General features: G+C 38.0%; 1 protein-coding gene across 2 annotated transcripts in view; it reads right to left on the bottom strand.

Moving 5' to 3' along the window:
* Positions 1–20896, bottom strand: part of DMD (dystrophin) — a gene marked incomplete at its 5' end in the record, with an annotated part of 2126456 nt that overhangs the window by 1739555 nt on the left and 366005 nt on the right. For both annotated transcript variants that reach the window (XM_082864911.1, XM_082864910.1), the window contains 2 exons: positions 2348–2520; positions 9562–9654. In XM_082864911.1, coding sequence (XP_082721037.1) covers positions 2348–2520; positions 9562–9654 — 266 coding nt within the window. The remainder of the gene's footprint in view (positions 1–2347; positions 2521–9561; positions 9655–20896) is intronic.

The raw sequence follows: 20896 nt of genomic DNA on the forward strand, positions 1-20896 counted from the left end.
ACACATTTTGTTTTTGTCCTTTGCCTCCCTCTCTAATGTCTGACTTTTTTTTTTTTAAACCACGTGCTATGTTACTTCTATGGTAATAAATTAAAATAAGAAATCAGGAAAACAATTTAACTGCAACTTTATACTTACTGCAACTTATTTGCATATTTTGAGCATAATTCTAATCAATTATCATTTGGTTTTCCCATGAAAGTAGAATCTGGCTTCCTTTTAACTGCACTGTAGTGAACTCTGTGTTTTAATTTAATACTTTTAATTTCTTACATATTAAGATAAAATTTAGCCTTAAAGAAATATAAAGTCACTAAAAGCCTGATCTTTGGCAAGGCTCTTTGTCAATTCCTATGTTCGTTATCAAGTTCATGCCTTTGTTCTACATAGTCTTTCAATTATTGAAATCAGGACACCTCATGACATTCCTAAGTGTTCCAATGACAATCACCCTGGAACAAACAGTTCAACCATTCTCTTTTTTTTTTAGATAAACAATATGTTCATCTGTCAGAGACAAAAAGAAGAGGGAGATGATTCATGAAAGAGCATTATCAACTGTGAGAAACCTCTTGAAAAGTAACCATGTTATGTGTAAGAAGGTAGTTACTGATGATTCATTCAGTATGACAGAAGAATATATAAACGTAGATATTTGGAGAGACAAAGAGTAGGTCAGGGACAGATGTGACAGGGCAACCTGGATATGTTTATTGTATTACTTACAAATACATTCAGAAATCATGAAACGGAATATTAACAAATGTAGTCTGTGAACACGCTTGCAGGACTGAAGTCTTCCACTTGAAAAGAAAATGCTAACGAGCCAACAAGGACCGCATAACCCGATCCTCGATATTTCTGTTCATCTGCAAATGTGTACATGAACAGCAAGATCAATATGTTCCGGCCCTTACTGTGAAGCATGTGGCTGCATAAATGAACACTGACTTATAATGCAGAATGAGCGTCTCTATCCCCTCTCATCTGGCTGTACTGAGGCTGTGGAATATTTTTCTTCCTGTCACACTTAGGAAAAACAACATATTAACATCGCTTAACATGCCGACTGAGTGTGAGCCTGCCTCCTTTCCAAAGTCAGGTTGCTGAGTCATTCACCTGGAAACTCAGTCTAGATGGGGTTAATTAAACCCAGCTGGAGCAAGACACCTGACAAAGATGCTTATTTAGAGAGCATTTGCTCCCGGACGGGTAAACCAGGAAGAAAATTTATATTCTGGATGTTTCTAGAAGCAAGATTGGCATAGCAAAATGGTAGACTAGACTCGTCGAGAAAAGAAAGATCAAAGTGAGAAAAGATAAGCTGCATTGAAAATCAGGGCAGATGCAGTCCAGTGGCATTTCAAGCACAGTTAATAAGGCAATGTATCTGACCCTGGGGATTGGGCTGGGTAAAAGAGATGGGTAATAGGAAAACCAAAGCACATGTTCGTTAGAGTAAATGTATTATACATACAATATATGTGAATGTATTCATTATATATAATGTATGTATTTATCATGTTGTTTTGCTTTTTCTTGAACTGTTACTAATTCACTTACTGAGCTTCTTTATACAAGAAAAAGCAAACAACTATTTGATCTTAGAAAATATAATAGTGTGAATATAGTTAAGGACATTTGGTTCACTATGTCACACTGAGTTCCTTTTACGAAGGTCAACAGAACAACCCTCATGCTTTATAGCAATTGCTTTGCTGTTCCAGAGCAATTGTTTCTTTTGATATTCTGAGTACTGAGTCATAGAATTAATTGTGGTCTGCTCTTTACCTTGGTTGCTAAGATGCCCAGAGCCTCTTTTACCCCTGAAATATAAGTATATATACATATATATACACACATACAGGGCCTTATGGTATTTGCTATCTAAGTATCTGACGAGAAATGTTTCTTTTTCACATTATTAATCTGATGATGGTAACTAATTGTACTACAGCCACTCACATAAGATCTACAACCATTTTTAACGCTACAGCTGAAGCTCATTACTAACACATTATTTGTATAGAAAGACCAACTCCATTCTTAGCAAAGTTAGAATATAACCTTGATTTTCTGGCAGTCTCAATTTCAAAGATGTTGATACCCCCTCTCCACCATAACCACATTCATGCTCTGATAGTTTTAACATTTCAACAACTAAGTGTAATATCACATAAAAATAGGATATTCTTATTCAGTACCTTCCAATGGATGGTTAGATCAATACGGTCAGCATAAATAACATGTTGCATAGTGGGAAATGATCAGGAACCATGCTGGAGAAAAAGATATCAGACTCTAAATCAGTACTTTTAAAAATTATTCAATGTTTCGATAATCTTACCTATGACTGTGGATGAGAGCGTTCAAAGCCAGACCATCAGACCAGCTGGTGGTGAAGTTAATGACATTAACCTGTGGATAATTACGAGTTGATTGTCGGACCCAGCTCAGGAGTATCTTTTCACTGTTGGTTTGTTGCAATCCAGCCATGATATTTTTCATTACATTTTTGACCTACGTGTGGAAAGATATTTTCATAAGGAAATGCATGAACAAGAAGCACACGAACTTAAACCTGAATGTTCTAATCTTCAGTTAATAAATACTGGCTCAGTGGTGATGACGGATTTGCACTGATCAGGCAACCCTCCCATTATGAATGGGATTCATTTGCGAAATGCTTGGCCAGTTATGAGCACCGAGATTCACTCACTCCCAGATGACAGGGCAAAGGTCAGTTTTCTCCCTGCCTCAAGAAAGAAGAGGCAGCTAGTGCTCCCTGAACAAAAGAATCTTGGAAGGATCATTCTGGACAAAGTGCCTGTCATGAACAGGGGCACCAAATGCAGACAAAAACGACTGGGGCCTGGCAGGTTGGCCCTGTGGTGGTTTCCGTCTTAGCTGTTACTCTGCCCACAGCATGAAATGCTTCTCTTGAGGGGGGGCCGGTGGGGAGGGGGAGGTAACAAGGCTCTACGCACGTTGTCCCCTTGTACTTGTTTTTGGCAGAGAGGTTAAAGGGCTTCAGGTCCGTGAGCCATACCTGGGGAGAAGGGGTGGAACATTCAAGATGCCCTCACGTGCAGAGCGGCTTGATAGTGCTAAGGCAAGGGGTGCCGTCCTGTGTGCTGGGCTCAGGAACGTCACCTCAGGGCTGTGACGAGGCCCGCTACGTCAGCAAGTCCCACTGCTACTCTGAGAAGTCACAGCCTCCCTCCCAACACGGCCCCCTGGCCACCTCCAGAGTCACAGTCGGAATTTCCTACTTCCATTTTGTGGGCTGCGGTCACCTCTGCAGAGTCCCCTTGTTTGAGAAATTCGGCCACGTTGTGAAAGGTCAGGTAGAAGTCAAGTGCAAACAGCATGGCGGCAAAGAAAACGCCTGGGCTTTGGTTCCGAAGCCCCATCCCATCAAGCGACAGCTGTGGAGATGGCGAAGGAGACTAAGGCCGCTGTGACGCCGCGTAGGAAGTCCATTCAGGGCCTACACAAGCCCTGCCACTTGCTCAGCAGGGTGGCAGCGGCAAGGAGAAAGCCAAGGGCCAGCAGGGAACCCAGCACGGGAGCAGTGAGGAAGACGAAGGCCGAACGAGAGACGCGACTCCGCCAGCTGCTGGCGGCTTCAGGTCGAGCTGAAGAGGGCGCGCAGCCAGGAGCGCCGCGGCGCAGGACTGGGAGGGGCCGCTGGGTCCTGGGGGGTGGGGTCTGGGGGCCACGTCGTAGCGTTGGTTGGGCTCCACCCACCCTCCCACCCCCGGCTCCCGGAAGGCAAGCGGAAAGCAAGACTGTGCAAAAGGGGAAAAAGGCCAGGTTCGGTCTTATTTTCATGAATTGGTTTCTGGCCATTTGATTCTGTCCTAGGCTGTGTGCAGGTGCAAATGCCACTCGGCAGGTTGTTGTATTTCCAACTGTCACTCTTCTAATTCAGCTGCTGCAGAAATCCATTTTCTGGGTTTCGAGAATGCAGTTGACACCTCATTATAGAACAGACGGTCTACATTTTCTATTAAAGGAATCATTACTAGGCTCCTTCTTTAATGTCAGTCCCCTTATCACATACTTAAAGTAAGTATATAAGTAAATGTGAGTGGTTTTGACCACCAAGGGCTTCCCTTTTGGGCAGTATAAGGTCCATATACTACCAACATTTGATCAGATGATGAATATTTATTGTGTATTCCAAATATGACATTTTATTTTCTTCTTCATCCATGCAGAAGTTAACAAATGCCTTCGGGCAAAATACATATTTTAACATCTCCAATGTTAGTAATCCTTTTATGAAAGATTCAATGCAAATTTTAGGATAGACTATTAAATATAACTTTAAAATACTTGAAAAGGATTTGAGATGATGTTTTGTAAACGTGGGATTGATGTGAAGATGTGAAATATTTGCATACATTTGTCACCATCCCTTGATAGCTAAATCTATTATTTAGGGGTGGATTATCCAGTTTTCTTAATTCCTTCCTGACCTGCTTATTTAGCCACTTACTTACTGAATAAATAGGTCAAATAGTTATGTAAGATATATAATTTTTCTCATCATAGTCTAAAGTTATAAAATATACAGCCTCCATGTACAGAGACTGCAGGATGTGTCCTGTGTGTCCTGTGCTGAACCAGGGTTGGAATCGGCAGACACTGGCTCAGTGGTGTTGATGGATTTGCACTGATCAGGCAACCCTCCAATGATGAATGGGATTCATTTGTGAAATGCTTGGCCAGACTGCCCTCTATGCACATAATGTTAAAGAACAACATGGTATTCGATCCAAAGCTCCTTTAGCATCATTATGTCACTAATTCAGCTTATCAGCCTCAGCCTCATTGCTGTTGCTTCTACCTGGGTGCAAATGTTGCTGAGAAAAAAATAATAATAAAGGGCAATGTGAGATAACAGTTCTTCTTTTCCTACAGAAAAGAGAGTTACCAAGAAACCTTTATTAAGGATCAACCTTCAGTCAAACACTGAGCGGCTCCTATGGGGAGTCTTTAAGCAGAAAAATTCCCCACCCTCAGGGCTCACAGAAAGAATCAATGTAAATAAATATGTGTGTGTGTGAATACAGCTATACATCTATTTTTTAAAGGAAAAAAATGAAATGTCTTTGAGCACTGATTTCAAAAAATGACTAGGAGTTAACGGGGCAAAGAAGGTGTGATGGACCTGCAGATGCACTACCTTTAAGGATTCTCCTTTAAGGAAGGGCTTGTTTCTCCAGCTGTCCTGAGGCAGACATCACCCATGAGTCCCCTCAGGAACTACTTGAGTGGCACAAGCATGTCACCTATGGTGACATCCCTCCTAATGCAGCACACCTTATTAACTAATGAAGGGAAATTGTATATAGACTCAACCATTTCAGCCCCACTCGTGATAACTCTAAAGGCTCATTCTAGCTCCCAGTTCTCCATGGAGTTCAAGAAGGCTTTTGGGTGTGCATCCATGAACAACCTGCCTGCCAAACTCAGAGTCTGCTTCCCAGAATCCATCCTGTAACTAAAAGGAGTTACAGCAGAGGGGTAGGACTGAAGAGAGGGAGGAATAGTCTTCTACAAGGGATGGATGGTAGTGTGTGAAAGACCTTCAGAAGATCGAGACCTGTTTTGCCCAGAAGGCACTAGGTAGGCAGGAGGTTACAGTAAGGGCTTTCAGCAGTGCAAAATCCATCTTTCTCTTATCTGTTGTGCACATAGTAAATAACATAAACATTCCAGTGTAAAGGAGCCCTGGAATTGAGTATTTCTTTTGAGGTAGCCAGCAAAGGTGGGGGTCTGACCTTGAGAGCACACCACTGTTAGTGATACCAAGCAGGACCCTGTGGGACTCCTGGGCACAAAAGCCTTTCTGTGTCCCCCATTTCTTGATTACAGGAAATAGGCTTTCTTCAGCCTCCATGACCTTCCCTGAGTTCCAACCAGCAGATTTAAACAGTTGCTAATTAGGGAAGGGAGGGGATGCAGAGACAAGGGAGGAGCAGTCAAGAGAAACAGTAGTGCAGCCTTGGGACAAGGTCCAGGTTCCCCCTCAAGGGATACACATAACAATATATTTGAGCTGTTTTGCAGATACTGAAACCTCCACCAGGTGGGAGAAGTTAACAGTGTGCTGCCCAAAAGCACCTACACCCCAGACAGGTTGGAACCAGGAGTTTGATGATGCTGACTCCCACTTACCTCACCACCAACTAATCAGAAGAATGTCCACAAGCTGATCACACCCTCTTTGAACAATTACTATAAAACTCCTCACTACCCCCTCCTGGTTGGGATACACAGTTTTGAGGGCATTAGCCCGCTGTGGCCCCCTTTGCCTGGCAAAACAATAAAGATATTCTTTTCTACTTCACCCAAAACTCTGTCTCTGAGAATTAATTTGGTGTCGGGGTACAGAGGCCAGATTCAGCTTCATTAGCAGGATATGTTTTTATCTCCAGCTGGTTCCCAGAACCGAGGTGATCCCCTGCCCCCACTAAAAAGGATGGTTTGCACTTTAAAAGAAGGAAGAAAGGGACACCTAACACACATTGTCTACTTCACAATTTTGCTCAAAGCTGCTTACTCCTCGATACAGGCATTATTTTTCAGGCAAATCATTTCATTTAAGTAGAAACCAGAAAAACAGTGACAGGGGAAATGGGGTTGGCATTCCTGAGTTTCTGCAAGTTCAGAGAGCAGGCCTCCACAGCAATAGTAATAACATAGTATATGACACTGGAACCAAAGATTCACATCTTTCCATCTCTTCATGTTATTCTTAATCTCATAGATCTGGAAAGTACATTAGGTTGGCCAGTGTGTCCTTTAATCTTTACTGAGACTCAAGGGCTTCTTTGACTATTTTATAAGAAGGCAAATACGCACTCTTGGTGAAAATATCTTCAGCAATTCATTGGGTTATAATGAGGAGTATCGAGCAGGAGGAACTTTTAGAAAGTGATTTAGTAGTTTTAGTAGAACAGGGCAGTGTGATAGAAGAGAGATAAGATAAAGAGGCAGAGGCTGGGAAGAGTCTACATCCTTGCAATCACAAGGATATGGTGATTTGAGGACATAGATGGAAAACAGAAGACTCTAAGAGAAGTCTCAGACCAGGAAAGACTGCAAAAGCATTCCTTCTGGTATTCCTCATGTGAAAGCCCTTCCACATGCTAATTAAAAAAATGAGCACACGCACAAGCAAATGAAGAAAATATCAGACAGGGTAGTTTTAAACTCTATCCTGCAGTGAGTTGAGAGGGAATTGGAAAGGGTTTTGAGGAGATAAGAAAGGGTGAGATCATATGAGAGACAGTTTGGGTGATAAATACAATTAAAATAGCCTTTTGGGGCTCTGAGCACGCCTAAGTCCTCCTGCTGGCTTTGTCATGACTGCCATCTGTGCAACTCAAAGTGTTTCCTGCAAGCTGGGGTCTCTCCATGAACAATTTGTTACGAGGCCATAAGATAAATATCAATACAATAGTTGATAGTCTGTTAGAAACTTCCATAGCAATTTTACAGAGTCCTATTTATGTCGGTTGAGCTTTAATGATAAAAAAGAAGCTTGGGGGCTTCCCTGATGGCGCAGTGGTTGAGAGTCTGCCTGCCGATGAAGGCGACGCGGCTTCGTGCCCCGGTCCGGGAAGATGTCACGTGCCGCGGAGCGGCTGGGCCCGTGAGCCATGGCCGCTGAGCCTGCGCGTCCGGAGCCTGTGCTCCGCAACGGGAGAGGCCACAACAGTGAGAGGCCCACGTACCACCAAAAAAAAAAAAAAAGCTTGGGTTTTATGTGTCTCTTTATTTCATTTTTCTAATGCTTCAGTTTTATTGTAATTTACACACAGTGGAAAAGGGGGGAAATACTGCTCCTTCCTCAAGATAGTTTGATAAGTACTGAGCAACAGAAGGAAACCAGTTTGGTGGGGGACGCTATGTTGCCTTGCTGGTTCTATTTGACACCATCACTACATGAAAAACGCCCAGAATTGAGAATCTTGGGCTCATTTGAGGCTCTTATGAGCTATTCTCTGTTGTCAGCCGTTATGGTTGTTCTCTCTCTCTTCCCATATTGCTGTGAAATAGGACTGAGCCAGTTCAGAGTATTTACAATAAAAGATATGGGAGTCAACTGGGAGAAAAATATGGGTACTGAGTTCAGTAGGTATACCTCTGGTCTACATACTGTCTGACTCCGAGCAGTACCAACCTACAATTCAAGTTAAAAGTCAACCTTGCTAAAGGAAGTAGTGATACCTGCTACGATAGGAATGGACCTCAAAGATTATGTTCAGTGCAAGAAGACAGATATAAAAGAATATATATTGTATGAGTGCATTTGGTATGCAATGTCCAAAAAGGCAGACATATAGAGACAGATAATAGATGAATGGTTGCCTAGGGTTGGGGGTGGGAGAGGAGAGTGATGGTAAATGGACATGAGATTTATTTTTAGTGTGGTGGAAATATGCTAAAGTTACATTGTTGTGATGATTGTACAACTCTGTAAATATCCTAAAATGTTTGAAAGATGGGGGGAATTGTTTCTTCCTCAAAATAGTTTGAGAAGTGCTGGGCAACAGAACTAAACCAGTTTGGTATACTTTGCATTTTACACATAGAACAGGTAAACTTATGATATATAAATTATATCTCAAAAAAAGCTGTTATATAAAAACGTAATCTCTACCAGTAAAAAGAGCCGGCATCTCATTTACCCTCCAAATTCTTAAAATATGAGTGGAAAAAAAAAAGAGTTATTAGTATGATATGCCTCTAAGGAAAATGGTACACTGTACTGAGTGCTTTATGGTAATTCTCTCATTTAATCCTGACAAGAAATATACGTGTTCATTATTTTTTTTTCACTTTTGATAGTGAGGGAATTATGGCCCAGAAAGGGATGACATTATATCCAATGTCACTAAGATGGTAAATGAGGAAGTTAAAACTTAAGCTCCTGTCGGTCTGACTAAAAAAATATATACTCTTCACTAAACCAATGATTTGTGATCCATTTTGCAGAGGACCAGTAAATATAGGCATTCAGAAGACCCTGTGCTGAGGTGGTTCAGAAAAAATGCAATTTCCAAATCAGACTATGAAGTAAGTTTTTCTGTATAACACATATACAGATCATGATATCCCAATAATCTTTTATTGGCATTAGTTTACACTGAGAATACACACGATTCACAAAGTCTTATTCATTTGATAGTGATTAACAGGAAAAATACCCCTCTTCTTACAAAACTATGCAGATTTACTTTTAGGTGAGTTACAAAAGACCTATTTGTGAAAAGTTTTCTTTTTTCTTTTGCCTCATCTGTACCCAGTGAAATAAAATTTAGAAAAATATTCCTGCGAATGTGCTAGAACCTGTTTTATAATCTGCTGATACTTCACATTGCAGATGACAATCATCCCAGTTTGAAAGGCAGCACTATGGAGATGGGCTGTGTATTGTTAGGGATATACAGGTTTTGCAAATCAATGGTAAAAATGAAAGGAAGGATCAGCTACTTTACCTTCCCTCACCAAAAAAAAAAAAAAAATCACCAGGATTCTTACCTGCCAGTGGAGGATTATATTCCAAATCAAACCAAGAGTCAGTTTATGATTTCCATCTACTATGTCAGTGCTTCCAATATTCACTAAATCAACCTGTTAAAGATAAAGGGGAAACATTTGAAGGAAGGAGACAAAATGTCTGTTTGAAAAGAAAACAAAATGCAAAGGTAATTGCATTTATCTATTTCCAGAGACTAAGCAGCATTATAGCTTTTTAAAAATCTAAAAATGAAACAAACTGCATTTGCAACTGAACTTTCTGTAACAAACAAGTGTCCCCAAACACATTTACAAAGAGATAGGAAATGAGTGTACTTTTAGTGTATAAATAAATTACTGCAGATTAAAGAGTCCAATAAGAGTATCTCCAGGGCTTCCCTGGTGGCACAGTGGTTGAGAGTCCGCCTGCCGATGCAGGGGACACGGGTTCGTGCCCCAGTCCGGGAAGATCCCACATGCCACTGAGCGGCTGGGCCCACGAGCCATGGCCGCTGAGCCTGCAAGTCCGGAGCCTGTGCTCCGCAACGGGAGTAGCCACAACAGTGAGAGGCCCGCGTACTGCAAAAAAAGTATCTCCAAATAAAATATATAATAATGATAACTCATAAAGGATGCTTAAAATTAAAAAGTGCTTCCTAGGACATAATTGAAACTCAAAAATAGAAATTTCATCAATCCTTTTATCTAGCTCAGAGGAGTGCTATTGTAATTAGGGGTGACTGCATTTGACTAAAATGTCCTTGCTTTAGAATTACATGTTACAACTCTACTAAACAATGGAGCTAATGGCCAGCTCTCTTTTCTCTATCTAGGACTGGGTTTGGAAATTAAAATTTGGCAGAGTTTTATTTTTTCAAGACAAATCCCATCTCCTGTCCTTCTTGCTCCTAACGTTTTTAGGTGGAGTCAGGTTACACATACACATCAGGCAAATGAGCACATGAAAAGATATTCAACATTACAAGCCATTAGGGCAATGCAAATTATAAACATAAAGAGTTAACACTACATACTTATCATAATGGAAAAAGTTTAAAAAATACAGTGACAATATCAAATGCTGATAAGGATATAGAGAAATTGGGTCACTCATGCTTTGCTGGTGGAAATGTAAATAGTACAGCAACTCTGGAAAACATTTCCAGCAGTTTCTTACAAAATTGAACATGTGCTTACCATACAATCCAGCAATTGGGCTCTCAGGCATTTATTCTAAAGCAATAAAAACTTCTGTTTATACAAAATCCTATACTTAAGTGTTCATACTAGCTTTATTTGTAACACCAAGAACTGGGAACAACCCAGATGCCATACAAGGGTGAATGGTTAAACATATTGGTACATCCATACCGTGGACTACCACTCTGCAATGACAAGGAACATCTATTGATACATGCAGCAACTTGCGTGAATCTCATGGGCATTATGCTGAGTGAAAAAAAACAAAGCCAATCACAGCGGGTTACATACAGTATGATTCTATTTATATAACAGCTTTGAAAAGACAAAATTACAGAAATGGAGAACAGAGTCACAGTTGCCAGAGGTTAGGAACTGAGGTGGGGTGGGAGGGACAGGTGGATGTGTTTATAAAAGGGTAGCACAAGGGATACTTGTGATGATGGATCTGTTCTGCACTTGACTCTGATGGTGGATACACAAATGTACACATGTGATAATGTTGTAAAGAACTAAAAGCACATGGCCACACACATACAAAAGTACAAGTAAAACTTGGGAAACATAAATACTACTGGTGGATTGTATCAATGTTGATGTCCATGGTAATATTATACTATAATTTTAATGTATGTTACCATTGGGGTAGAGCTGCGTTAAGGGTACACATGATCTTTCTGTATTATTGCTTATAACTACATGTGAATTTACAATTATCTCAAAGAAAAAGGTTAACTTTAAAAATGAGTATCCAGGGATACTTTAAAAAGAGAGAATATCACAATAAAGCAAATATGCAACTTCAGATTAAGGTCTATACAATGGGGGTGAAACTGTCAGAGCAAGGGTTGAGGGCTGAGAATTCAGATTTCTCTCCCTTCTTACTATCCCTAGGCTCACTGATACCTTTGGTTGACTTTTCTTTGGGCTGTCTCCAGGACTCTGCCATTTTGTCTTGTCCTGAGGGTATTGATCTGAGAGAGTTTCCCATTTATCCTCCTCTAGGGAGCTTCACTAAATAGCCGAGATTCATTTTGGTTAAACCTTTCATTCTCTCAGGCTCTAAACCTTTACTGAATTAAGTCTCACTTGGATCTGTCTTTCCCTCTTGTCTCTTCCTCCAGTAAGATGGGTTTACCATTTTCTCACTCAATGTTAAAATATATTCTTTATCATTCATCTTAATTTTCTAAATCCTATTAATTATAACTTTTATAACTATGAAGCTATGTGGGAAATCCAGGTGAAAAGAATAAAAAGGCTACTCTTCAGTTTCATTGCCAAATCACTCCCAATTACTCCCCATGTAAACTTATTTGTAGGTTCAATGGATAATCTAATACTTAAATTTATTTTTATATCCCAACTATATACAAATGATTGGTGGATTGGATTAAAACAAATAATTGATACAGAAAAATGTAGAATCATTGAAATAAGGATAAAAGATCTAGATACAAGTCCATAGTTTAATTCCACATATAATTTATAGTAGAGGGCATTACTAAGCTATGCAATAGATTACATGTGAGGATGGTACCACATGGACATTACAGAGAAGTCAGTCTGAAGTAAATGGACAGCATATAAATGGACATTTAAGTAAGGCTGTATTGAAGAGTGGATGAGCAGAAGTCCTGAAAGATGGTTAAGGTGAAAGACCTTGATTTTCTTGGGTATAGGAAAGTCAAGGTGATACTGCCATTGTAACACATTACACGTCTGCTTATTTCTACAATGCAGATGCTTCTCATTGGACAGCTGAATTTTAGTAGTACCCCATGCAAATTTTTCCTAATTCAGTGTTGAAGTAAATATCAGAATTTCAAATTACTGGGCATTCATATAGATTTTTTTCCTATACATGCAAACAATAATTTGCCATGATACCTTCATTTTAATTATACAAAGTAGATACAACAAGTTTCTAGAATTTAGATCCCAGGGGAGATGAATGACTCCTGAACAAGAAAGCACCATCATCTACATTTCATCTGGGGATTCCTCATGTGTCAGTAGAGGGGAGGGGCTCTCCATGTGGAAAAGATGCTATAACTTTAAGAATTGGTTTACTGATTAATTCATTCAACAATTCATATGTCAGGCACTGATGTACTTAGAACACAAAAGGGAAAAATACTCCTGCTTTCTGGAACTTAATTATAGTGAAAGTGAGAATCACACCATATATTTTCGAAGATTCAATTATTTAAATAAAGAACATGTGATTTCTAGAAAATAGATATACTTGGGGAACCACTGCTGGTAGTTAAGTTTAGACTTGCCATAGGGATCATCCTGAGGAGACTAAGAGCAAGCAGCAGGCACTTAGATACCAGCTGCCCCTATCCACTCTCATAAGCTTGTTCTCTGTGTGAGTAGGGAGATGATTCCTCCATTTATTTATCCCCATAAAATCCCTTTTAAAATCCAATCTATATTATATCAGGGACTGTGCTTAGGCCTGATAAAGAAGACTAAGGTAGAATCCCTAATGTCAAAAAGCTCACGGGCTAATAGCAGGTCACAAAATAAAAGTTAATTAAAATTAGGTAGGATCCAAAAATTCCACTTCTAGGTATATATCCAAAAGAATTGAAAGCAGAGACTCAAACAGATATTTATACAACAATGTTCACAGCTATTCACAATAGCCTAAAGGTGGAAATGATCCAAATATCCATTGACAGATGAATAGATAAAGAGGACATGGTGTATATATACAACGGAGTATTCTTCAATATTAAAAAGAAAGGAAATTCTGATACATGCTACAACGTCAGTGAACCTTGAAAACATTATGCTAAGTGAAATTATCCAGCCATAAAATAAAAAATATTATATGATTCTACTTATGTGAGATACCTAGAATAGTCAAATTTATAGAGAAAGAACGTAGAATAGAGGTTACCGGGGGCTAAGAGAGAGGTGATTACAGAGTTTTTTTAAACAGGTAAGAGGTTCAGTTTGGGATGGTGAAGACATTCTGGAGATGGATAGTGGTGATGGTTGCATACATAGGGGAATGTATAATACTAATGCCACTCAATTGTACACTTAAAAATGGTACACCAATTTTTAAAAATGTTTAAACTGGTAATGTATATGACATGTACATTTCACCACAATAAAAATAAATAATAAAAAGAAGTCACTGGCACATACACACGCCTTAGACAATATCTAAAGGAATGTGCATAGTTGTGTTCCAATAAAACTTATTTATAACCACTGGAAAAAATTAGGTAGACAACTGTGTCTCATGGACACCCAGTAGAGAAAAAGAAATTTTTGTGACAGTGTAAGCAAAAGAAAGAGGAAATATTCAGTGTTGACCAAATCTGTAAAGAAGGAATATAAAACTGGAACAAATAAAGGGGGTGTGTGTGGAAGGCATGCCAAGAAGACACATGTAACTAAGGATATGGGGGGCAAGCGTAAAAGATATTACATGGTTGGGAATTAGAAGTGTTGTACTCAGGGACAAGGTGGCATGTGTGAAGTTGTTAAACAATCTGGGGCAGGATTATGAAGAGTCTTAAAAAATCTCAAGGAATGCAAGGAACAAGTTAGGCTACTATGAGGTAGAAAAATAATAATACCAGAAAAGTTGAACAGATCTTGGCTAATTCTTATGGGCACTGAGAAAAAACTAGCTGAGATTCATTATAAATGTCTCTAACCAGTACAAGGATGCTTACACTTTTGTCAGGGACAACAAACCTTTTCACAATTCTCAACTCTAAGAAATGTGCATTTTATAGTAATATACTGCATCTTTAATTACAACTTTACAAGTGAAGCAGTGATAACCATTTGACCATTTCTTTTGTCAACCTTCAATAAACAATAAGAGCATAGTATTAAATCTTAGTTTTATAGGGATATTCTGTAGACAGTTACAATAATGTAATCCAATTTATGTAACTTTCTGTTGATTCGCAATTATATTTTGTTAGTTCACTTTTTTTATTGCCAATGTTACTCACTATACTATCCTATCCAGTAGGCCAGTTTTGTTGGTGGTGCTTGCCATAGGGTGCAATAAGTAAGTAGCATGGCTTTTAAGTGGTATTTCACACATATATTCTCAACTGTGTGTGCCTTAGAGGGTAATCTTATCACACTGCAATTATTACCAATCATCATTCCTTTCTAAAGGTTCATATTTGATCAAGTCGTGTTGTCATAGGTAGGTATTTTGTCATCCTGTAGTTGGGTTGTAAGAAACACAACTATCCCCATTTTTTGAGTGGTAAACTATATGTTAATCTTTGTACCGTTTTCTATGTCTGTGTATATGTACATATGTATGTGTGTATATATCATTTCATTTTTGTTCTTTTTAGAAATATTGTATTTCTTTATATATAAGACCACACAAATATTATTTTATACAAATGCATGAATGAGATCTTATACATGCCTCTCCTATTGTTCTTGAGACAAGTTTTCTTTTCCATTTTGCTTGCCCCACTTTCTTCCCAACTTCTTTCCTAATCTGACCTAAAAAGCTCCCTATTCATATGATCAGTGTATGTGTGAGTGTGCATGTGTGATATCTTATAAACACAAATTTGTGAGGTTTTATAGTCTACAGATGGCATATTATTCAGGTTCTATTGAATATTGCTTTTACCAAACAATAAACCCTTTTATTTGTTCATTTTCATGGCTAATCCATTTGACTCTCAATTTTCGTATGCTTGCTGTTGTTAATAATGCCCCATATCTCACCATGTAGCTATGAATTATATTGATATTTTTTAAATCATTACTAGCTCTTCTCAAATAATCATCACCATGCCACACAATTGCTTCTCTGCTTTCTTTTACGTAGTTTTTTCCTAATATATGCTTTGGAATTACATCTTCCAAGGATTATCAATCTAATTTCCAAATAACTATGAAAAGGGAAAATAAAAATTAAAATACGTTAATATCTATGTTAAATGAATAATTATGTGTCTGTCTAGTAAGCAAAACAAAAACCATTTATATGACATATATGCTAATAAATGGATTCTGTGTGTGTGTGGGAGGGTGTAACAAGCACAAAATAACAGGAAATTCAATCTTGAGGTCACTGAGGAGGCCGAAAGTTATGTTTCCCTGTTTTGCATAATGAAAGCATCTGACACCAAATGAATAGGTGTGAAAATTGATATTATGTGTGAAAATTAAATAGCATGCATTGAATTTTTGCAGAAAAAGTTCACCTCCACATGAAGATTGGCTTTAGGAGTTCCTGCAAACAGGCCTAAGACTCTACTCAGAAAGTAACATTAGATTCTGGCTCAGAGTTTTGCAGTGTTATCTGTGGAAGATGATTTACTCAAACATAATTCTGGAATATATAGAAAATTCTCACCATTTGGTTTTTTTTTTTTTTTTTTTTTGGCCGCACCACAGCACACAGGATCTTAGTTCCCGGACCAGGGATCGATCCCGGGCCCCCTGCAGTGGAAGCGTGTGGAGTCCTAACCACTGGACCACCACGGAATTCCCTCACTATTAATGGAACCTTACTGTGGCTCCAGCAGAATATTTAAATGTGAACTCATAGGAAAAAATCCCTTGGGTTAGGATGAGTTGGCTGTAAAAAAATGCACCTAGGAAACTTAAGGAATTGGCTTTTGGAATACAGTAGTCCATTGTTATCCATTTTATAGGTGTGAGAACACGAATTGAAGGGACTTCCTATTCTGTCCCCACATTAGTAGCTAGACTAAAATATCTGATTTTGTACAAAAATTTATATATAGTAATTCTACGATTAATATATAAGTATTCCAGAGAGCACTGCTCCTTCCTGGTGTTCTACCTACTAAATGAGTTTACTAACCACTGGGCATGAGCAACAATTCTTTTCCATTGCTTATTCAAGAGAATAATGTTTGTTTTATCCGAGGTTTTGTTTTATCCCCAGTTCCTTCAAGGCTTGGATGCAATCTAGCATTGTCAGTAATATTTTCTACAAGCTAAATTTAGATAGCCCACGGGGGTTATATTGAAAGGATTTATACATATAATACTGATATATGTAAGATTTAAGAATACTTAGGAAAACCATAAGATTTAAAACGAACCTGAAATGTAATGGTTTAGTGAAAGGAGATTACTGACCTAGACAAGTTTATATTATTTTTGATTAGTTTTACAGGAAGAATAATAGCAGAATGAGTTCATCAGATATAAACTGCACACAGTGACTTTGGAATAAGGAACATTTGACATTTAAAAACTTGCAATAACCAGGTCAAATAATGAAAATGGAACTTCTCAGGGTAAAACAGAAGGTAAAAGAAAAAAGGTAAATAAATGCAAGGGAGTGATATTCCTGTGATATATCTGACAAGGTTCTAAGGAATAAATCTCTTACAAATATTTCCATGCTTTTGAAATTTTTGGTGGTGGCAGGGAGATGGATAAACTTTTCCAGTTTTAGTTTGTAAATAATTTAAGCATGTGCATTCCTAACATGGATGTTGTAGAAAGTTATGTCTCATTCAATAAAGGAACCATCATCTTTCCAATAAATGATATTCTTGCCTTTTTAGACAACCACTGAGAAGGACATTTTATAACTACAGGGACTAATGAAAACACATCTTGTATCATTTAGCCAGTTGATATTAGGTTAGGGCTAGGAGGTTCCTCATATGTTTCAAAGGATATGGTTCTTCCAGATCACTTCAGATTTCAACATTTATCCTAAAGAGGAGTCACTTTTGTTCCTTAATATGCAGAATACAATCTGAGATTTTATTTTCATTAGGCATGGGGTAAGGGATAAGGGTAAGCAGTCTTTGTACTTATCAGTCTTGGTATGTGCGTTTAAGTAACCGAAAAATGCTGCTGATTAAATCTTATAAAATAACTTCACATAGAATGTAAGATTATAAAAGGAACCATGAAATATCATCTTTAAAAGTTTGAGTGGATTTCCTTACCATAATCTTAAACAATAACTAACATTTAGGGAAAAACCATGCATTGGGATTTATCAAATAAACAGCCCTCCCTGATAGACCTCATGCAGATACTTCTACCTTCTATATATTTGGTTCTTTCAGATCCATACATTTCTTTCTCATAAACTGTTTATAATAGAGAATCTCTTTCCAACACTCAAGACAAATAGGATTTGCTTTTTAAATGTGCTGACTGCCTTTTATAAAACATCTGCCATCATGTAGTCAAGCTAAAGAGACTTCTCCATGTTCAAGAGAAATTCCTCAAGTATTTATATAGTCCTTCCAAACATAATGCATTTAAAAGATCAAAAATTTAGAAAAAGCAAAGGAGTTTCATTGCCCTGCAGCATGTGCTTTTATACTGTGTTTAAGGTTCATATAAAATTTTAAGACTTATGGGCATAAATCATACCCACTTTTGCCTTTGAAAGATGCATGTATTGAATCTTTTATTATTAAATGATGAATAGTTCAATATATACAACATCAAGGGTGGGCTGCATTGGTCATTTGGCCTTGGGTCTCTACTGGCAGGTTTTTTTTCTTCCCTCTCATATCTGTACATTCAAAGTGTTATTTTTTTTATTTTAAACAAATATAGAAATTTGCATTGAAAAATACCTTTCAAAAGCACATTTTGACATAGAATACATCATAAGACTTAGTACTGGGAACACACTATAAAGATACTACCCCCTAACTTTAGTGACTAAGCTCTACATAATTCATTAAATATTTTTCACCATCCACCATATACCACATATTAACTGTTGAGGACAAAGACTAAAAAATGAACTGTTTTATCAAATTGCTTAAAGACTAGTGAAATGAGTTAAAATTTCTCTCTATTTTGGATGCATTTATGATAATCATACATCACAAGGTAACTCTTAACAGAACTGTTTTTGTTTGTTTATACATTTCCTCTTTGACACTAAAGATTTTAAGCAGTTAATTTAAAAAATCTCATAATGTTAAGGAAATATAAACATTAAAATGGTGAAAGAATATTGAAACAAACATAGCAAAATAGAAATTTCAATGCAGGTAGTCTTATTGAACATAAGGTACAGAACTAAACTTTTTGGCAAAGTAGCTCTTATAACTAAACTAAGCAAAATTTCCTAGATGGAATATTGTATACTAGAGGGTTTCATTTGCTTCCCTCTATAAACCTGCCCTCAAAAATGATTTCACAGGGGCTTCCCTGGTGGCGCAGTGGTTGAGAGTCCGCCTGCCGATGCAGGGGACACAGGTTCGTGCCCCGCTCTGGGAAGATCCCACATGCCACGGAGCGGCTGGGCCCATGAGCCATGGCCACTGAGCCTGCGCATCTGGAGCCTGTGCTCCACAACGGGAGAGGCCACAACAGTGAGAGGCCCGCGTACCAAGAAAAAAAATATATATATATATATAAAATGATTTCACAAGATAGTAAGATAAAAGACATACACACTTTCAATATAATACTATTTAACTTGAATTTTTATAAATACTGTGTATCTTATACCTGGCAATATAGAATGCCACTTTAACGACAGCAAGAACCCTATGTAACCCATGCAACTATGGTCAACTAATCTATGACAAAGGAGGCAAGGATATACAATGGAGAAAAGACAGTCTCTTCAATAAGTGGTGCTGGGAAAACTGGACAGCTACATGTAAAAGAATGAAATTACAACACTCCCTAACACCATACACAAAAATAAACTCAAAATGGATTAAAGACCTAAATGTAAGGCCAGACACTATCAAACTCTGAGAGGAAAACCGAGGCAGAATACTCTGTGACATAAATCACAGCAAGATCCTTTTTGACCTACCTCCTAGAGTAATGGAAATAAAAACAAAAATAAACAAATGGGACTTAATGAAACTTAAAAGCTTCTGAAAAGCAAAGGAAACTACAAACAAGACGAAAAGACAACTCTCAGAATGGGAGAAAATATTTGCAAATGAAACAATGGACAAAGGATTAATCTCCAAAATATATAAGCAGCTCATGCAATCAAAAAATGGGCAGAAGACCTAAATAGACGTTTCTCCAAAGAAGACACACAGATGGCCAAGAGGCACATGAAAAGTTACTCAACATCACTAATTCTTAGAGAAATGTAAATCAAAACTACAATGAGGTATCACCTCACACCTGTTAGAATGGGCATCATCAGAAAATCTACAAACAACAAATGCTGGAGAGGGTGTGGAGAAAAGGGAACCCTCTTGCACTGTTGGTGGGAATGTAAATTGATACAGCCACTATGGAGAACACTATGGAGATTCCTGGAAAAACTAAAAGTAGAATTACCATATGACCCAGCAATCCCACTACTGGGCATATACCCAGAGAAAACTGTAATTCAAAAAGACACATGCACCCCAATGTTCACTGCAGCACTATTTACAATAACCAGGTCATGGAAGCAACCTAAATGCCCATCGACAGACAAACGGATAAAGAAGATGTGGTACATATGTACAATGGAACATTACTCAGCCATAAGAAGGAACGAAATTGGGTCATTTGTAGAGATGTGGATGGACCTGGAGACTGTCATACAGAGTGAAGTAAGTCAGGAAGAGAAAAACAAATATCATATATTAACACATATATGTGGAACGTAGAAAAATGGTACAAATGAACCAGTTTGCAGGGCAAAAATAGAGACACAGATGTAGAGAACAAACATATGGACACCAAGGGGGTAAAGTGGGGGGTGGGGGTGGGGGTGATGTGATGAATTGGGAGATTGGAATTGACATATACACACTAATATGTATAAAATAGATAACTAATAAGAAGCTGCTGTATAAAAAATAAAATAAAATTTAAAGAAAAAATTAAAGAACCCTATGTAGCCAGAGCTATCCAGTTTTCAGCCACGTATACTGATTTCAAGAAAAAAGAACAAAACACTTGGCAACAGCAATGGCAAAAAATTCTAAGATACATGACTAACATTCATTATAATGAGAAAAATTTTCAATTATAATATAATTTGTAGCCATATTATTATTATCCCAAAAGATCTCCATGGGTACAAATCAAAGTAAATGATTGCCTCAATTTTAAGTTGAATATGTAAGGAAAAACATAATATTTTTTCCTTGATGCAAGAAATGTACGGGGTTGGGGGAAGGTAAACAATTCACCTTATGAAATTATTTTCAGTGAT

The sequence above is a fragment of the Leucopleurus acutus genome (assembly GCF_964270905.1).
Source record: "Leucopleurus acutus genome assembly, chromosome: X".
In the NCBI taxonomy this organism is placed as follows: Eukaryota; Metazoa; Chordata; class Mammalia; order Artiodactyla; family Delphinidae; genus Leucopleurus; species Leucopleurus acutus.